General features: G+C 49.6%; 1 protein-coding gene across 1 annotated transcript; it reads right to left on the bottom strand.

Moving 5' to 3' along the window:
* Window positions 1-346: 346 nt before the first annotated feature.
* Window positions 347-3,474, bottom strand: Cartpt (CART prepropeptide). The gene is made up of 3 exons (XM_005413933.1): window positions 2,226-3,474; window positions 1,752-1,835; window positions 347-891 (listed from the first exon to the last, which is right to left on the bottom strand). Exons 1-3 carry the CDS (start codon window positions 2,382-2,384, stop codon window positions 784-786), a joined length of 351 nt encoding a protein of 116 aa, XP_005413990.1. The 5' UTR covers window positions 2,385-3,474; the 3' UTR covers window positions 347-783.
* Between the last annotated feature and the right edge of the window lie 453 nt (window positions 3,475-3,927).

The raw sequence follows: 3,927 nt of genomic DNA, 5'->3' as shown, positions 1-3,927 counted from the left end.
AAAACAGAGCTATTATTTTATATTGACAAGCCTTACTGCTAAAATTAAGAAGTCTAGCTAAAGTTTTGAATAAACAAAATAGTATCACCTCTAGTCCAACTTCTCCATCACACACACACACACATACACATACATGCAGCTCACACTACCGCAATCAAAGAAAAATGTAGTACACTGAAGTTAGTGTGGTAGACTCCTAATTAATGATCAAAACTCATTGAAGCTAAGGTGCTGTTCTCCCAAAACACTGCTATTTTTAAAATATTTCTCTTTGAAAACAACAGCATGATTAATCTCATCATTCCTACCTAAATTACTTAAGTAGAAATGACAATGCACTATGAGCAATTATTAAAAACACTTTATTATGTATAATTTGTACATGCTTCAATTCGTGTTGTTTAGGATGATTTCTTTTCCAGGCTGTGATGTCATCTACCAAGTTTAACTAGATCTAATTTTCACTCTGCCATGCCACATACAAAAATACAATTTTCAAAGCAAAGTTCCTCTTCTTTATACAAAGGTACAGAAGAGTTCATCAGACAAATAAAACAAGAAAAGAATACTTTGCACACACATCAACACCATATATGGCATTACCCTTCACACGGTAACATCAAATGTGTTCTTTTATTTTTGAAACAGCAGGGAAAGAGCCCTCTCCACCCTCAGAGGAAAATGCAAACTTTATTTGTTGCTAAAGCCAAGCTCTGTGATGAAGGTGTGACCCTCTCAGGTAAGTAGGGGAGACAGGGAATGTGCAGGAGGCTGGGTGCCCCTTCATAAGCACTTCAGAAGGAAGGAATTGCAGGAGGTTCCTCGGGGACAGTCACACAGCTTCCCGATCCTGGCTCCTTTCCGCACTGCGCATTGTTCTCCAGCATCGCACTGCAAACAATACAACGTGTGGTCACTGGAGCCCCAGGGGCAAGTGCGTGAGGGACTCCTGTCTCCCTGCCAACCACCCTCTGCCTCTCAAGGGGAACAATTAGACCCCACACCGTCAGCAGAGGTCTCAGTATAGCCGGGTTTGAAACACAGAAAGGCCTGCGTTCTCGTTTCTGTGAGAGAATGTTTTTACACAGAAATGTAAACAGTTGGTCTCTCTCTACAGTACTTTCTTCCACCTGTCTGAGGGATCATATTTCCTGTCTTCTCTTCTTGTTTATCCAAAGGGAAAATTTTCAAGTAGACCCTGAAATAAACCATATACCTATATCTTCTCACAGTCTTTGTTCCTTGCTTCCCCACTTCCTCATCTCATCTCAAGAAGGTAGAAGTGTGTGTGTGTGTGTGTGTGTGTGTGTGTGTGTGTGTGTGTGTGAGGTGCCCTTTATCCAGAACTATCCAAGAAAAGTGACCCAGCCATGAATTTTTGACCCCAGAACTTAGATTTTTTTTTTAAACACTGACAGTGCTCTGGAAAGAATAATGGGAGGAAGAACTGAGTAGATTCAAGGGCTCTTCCAACTCAGAGAATCCCACAAAGTGTACCTTTGGGAAATATTCTTTCCCACCCAGATTATAGAACTAGTTCCGGCACAGCCCTTCAGTCCTCCAAGGTAACCTGTCCTCCTTTGTCCCGAGAGACCAAAGGACAAGAGCTGGCCCTGAAAGCAAAGGGGACAAATAAAACTGTGCAAGCCTATGACCTCAGTTACTCGGCCACATCCTGGGTAAAGGTCATTGTCCGATTCAAGGAGTGCATTTTCTCTTAACATAGGAGAGGAGTGACGCCACAGCCTTACCATGGGGACTTGGCCGTACTTCTTCTCATAGATTGGAATACGTTTACTCTTGAGCTTCTTCAAGACTTCCTGCAGCGCTTCAATCTGCAATACACCACCCCAGAGGCCGAAGTTGCCGCCTAGGCTGCGAGCCCAGCCCAGGTGCTCACTTCCAGCCCTAGTTAGGAGCCCGGGACCCACACACTCGGCTGTGGGACTCGCGGCAAAAGGACTGGGTAGGAGCAGTTTAGCGGGCGCTGTCCCGGGTCCTGACCTCGGGTCCCGGGGCCGCCGAGCCGGGCGTTGATCTGAACAGCTCGACAGACAGACCGGAGCCCGTGGGCTCCAGTCGCTCTTCCGATGGCAGAAGGTGCGCGGGCTTTGCGCCCAGCTCCCCGTGCTCCGACCCTGGGAGTGGGGCTGGGAGGAAGGGCGCGTGCAAAGAAAGGAACCGCGTGGCAACCCGAGGGGCTCTGGGGTGAGGGCAATACCAACCAGCTCCTTCTCGTGGGAGGCGTCCTCCACGGCAGAGTAGATGTCCAGGGCTCGGGGCTGGAGCTCGGCGTCCTCCTGTGCACGGACGCCCAGCAGAGGTAGCATCAGGAGCAGGGCGGCGCCCAGAAGGGGCAGCAGCCGAAGACGGGCGCTCTCCATGGTTCTGAAATCCGTCGCTGCTGGAGCGCCCCGCTCTCCCGCCTTTTATAGCGAGCCCGGGCTCTCGGTGCGGGGAAGAGGGAGGGGGCGAGAAAGGAAGGGGTGTGGAGGAGGGCCCGGGTCAGCCGTCTGTAGGCAGCGCTCCGCCACCGCTTGACGTCAATGCCCGCCGGGCTCCAGGCGCCCGGAACGAGGCTCTGCGCACAGATGGGCAAGAGCACCGAGACGACCCCGCGCCCCCGATGCTGTCAGCCCGCGGCCATGGCCTCCCCTCAAGGGGCCTGAGCTGAAGCTGTGGGGCGAGGGGTGAGGCCTGGGAAGCGGAAGGGACCTAGGAAATGGAAAATGCCTTCGGGGCAATGCACAGGCAGCACAGTCTCTTCTCCCTTTGCCTGGCAGCGCAGCCCTATCCGCCTCACCACCCTCACCCGGCCCGAAGAGCCGGCGGAGGAAAGGAGTTCCGCCTCCAGGTAGAGTACACTGCACTAGGACCTCTGGGGCACAGGAGGACAAAATAACACAGGACGGAAAGGGAAATCGTCCCCTCCCCACAATGGACTCATTAGTGGAATCTGTGTGGCAATAAAGAAAACAGAGAGAAGGGGGAAACAAAACCAAAAACAGACTAAGCCTGATCCGGTGCAGAGAACCTGGCTCTTGCTCCCGGCCTGGCTCCACCACTTACAGGCTCCGTGACTTAGAACAGAGTAAAGAACCTCTTGGAGACTTTGCTTTTTAATTTTCAAAACTATGAGTTACTAGAGGCACCCTACAAGTTATTATCAGGAGAGTGAAGTGAGAGGTTGGGTATGTAAAACCCATGGCCCCTAACACAATATACACGAATTCTCCTGGTCCTTCCCTCTTTGAACTTTGAGGCTGCCCAGGTCCTATGAACAGTACCTCAGGGCAAATTTAACCATCCACAGATCCCCTTTACTCACCACTCTGGTACTTAACAAGCCTGCTCAGAAAAGAAAATAAAGGGGTAAAAAAAAAAAAATGCAATTCCCTGACCATGAAAATGTCTCAAGAGGTCAGAAGCCAGTGGTGATCCAGCACCTTAGAGACTGGTGAAGACACTGTGTTTTTATTTTTAAGTTATTTATATGCTTATTTATTTATTGGTTTGTTTTTTTTCTTTTGAGACAAGTTCTCATTATGTAGTTCAAACTGGTTGGTCTTGAACTCACCATATAGCCCAGGTTGCCAATCCTCCTGCCTCAGCCTTCCAAGTACTGGGACTACAGTCATGCACCACCACACCTGGCTGACATTGTGTTTTTAGAAATATTCCGGTCTTACAGTCTGCATGTAAATGCAGCTTCCTGTAGAGGCAATGTCCTTGCCCTTAGACCAAAGGTCCACCAAGCCTGCTTGACCATGTGACTTCTTCCTTCCTTACAGCCACTTTCCATTAACTGCTCCTGAATTCACCCATTCTTTAGCCTACCCAACCCCACACACCAGTCCTCATCTACTGCCTCAGCCTATTTGATTTCTACCTCTTATCTCCACCCCATCTTCTCTGCCAGCAGGAATG

This window comes from Chinchilla lanigera, unplaced genomic scaffold (genome assembly GCF_000276665.1).
Source record: "Chinchilla lanigera isolate Chin_1 unplaced genomic scaffold, ChiLan1.0 scaffold00174, whole genome shotgun sequence".
Classification (NCBI taxonomy): Eukaryota; Metazoa; Chordata; class Mammalia; order Rodentia; family Chinchillidae; genus Chinchilla; species Chinchilla lanigera.
The sequence above is the reverse complement of the archived record's forward strand: the minus strand, read 5'-3'. Positions and strand labels throughout refer to the sequence as shown.

Coding starts and splice junctions, on each gene's coding strand:
- Cartpt (XM_005413933.1), bottom strand. CDS start 2,384: ATGGAGAGCGCCCGTCTTCGGCTGCTGCCCCTTCTGGGCGCCGCCCTG. Junction 1,836..2,225: donor CCTCCCACGAGAAGGAGCTG/GTTGGTATTGCC, acceptor GGTGTATTGCAG/ATTGAAGCGCTGCAGGAAGT. Junction 892..1,751: donor AGTACGGCCAAGTCCCCATG/GTAAGGCTGTGG, acceptor TATTGTTTGCAG/TGCGATGCTGGAGAACAATG.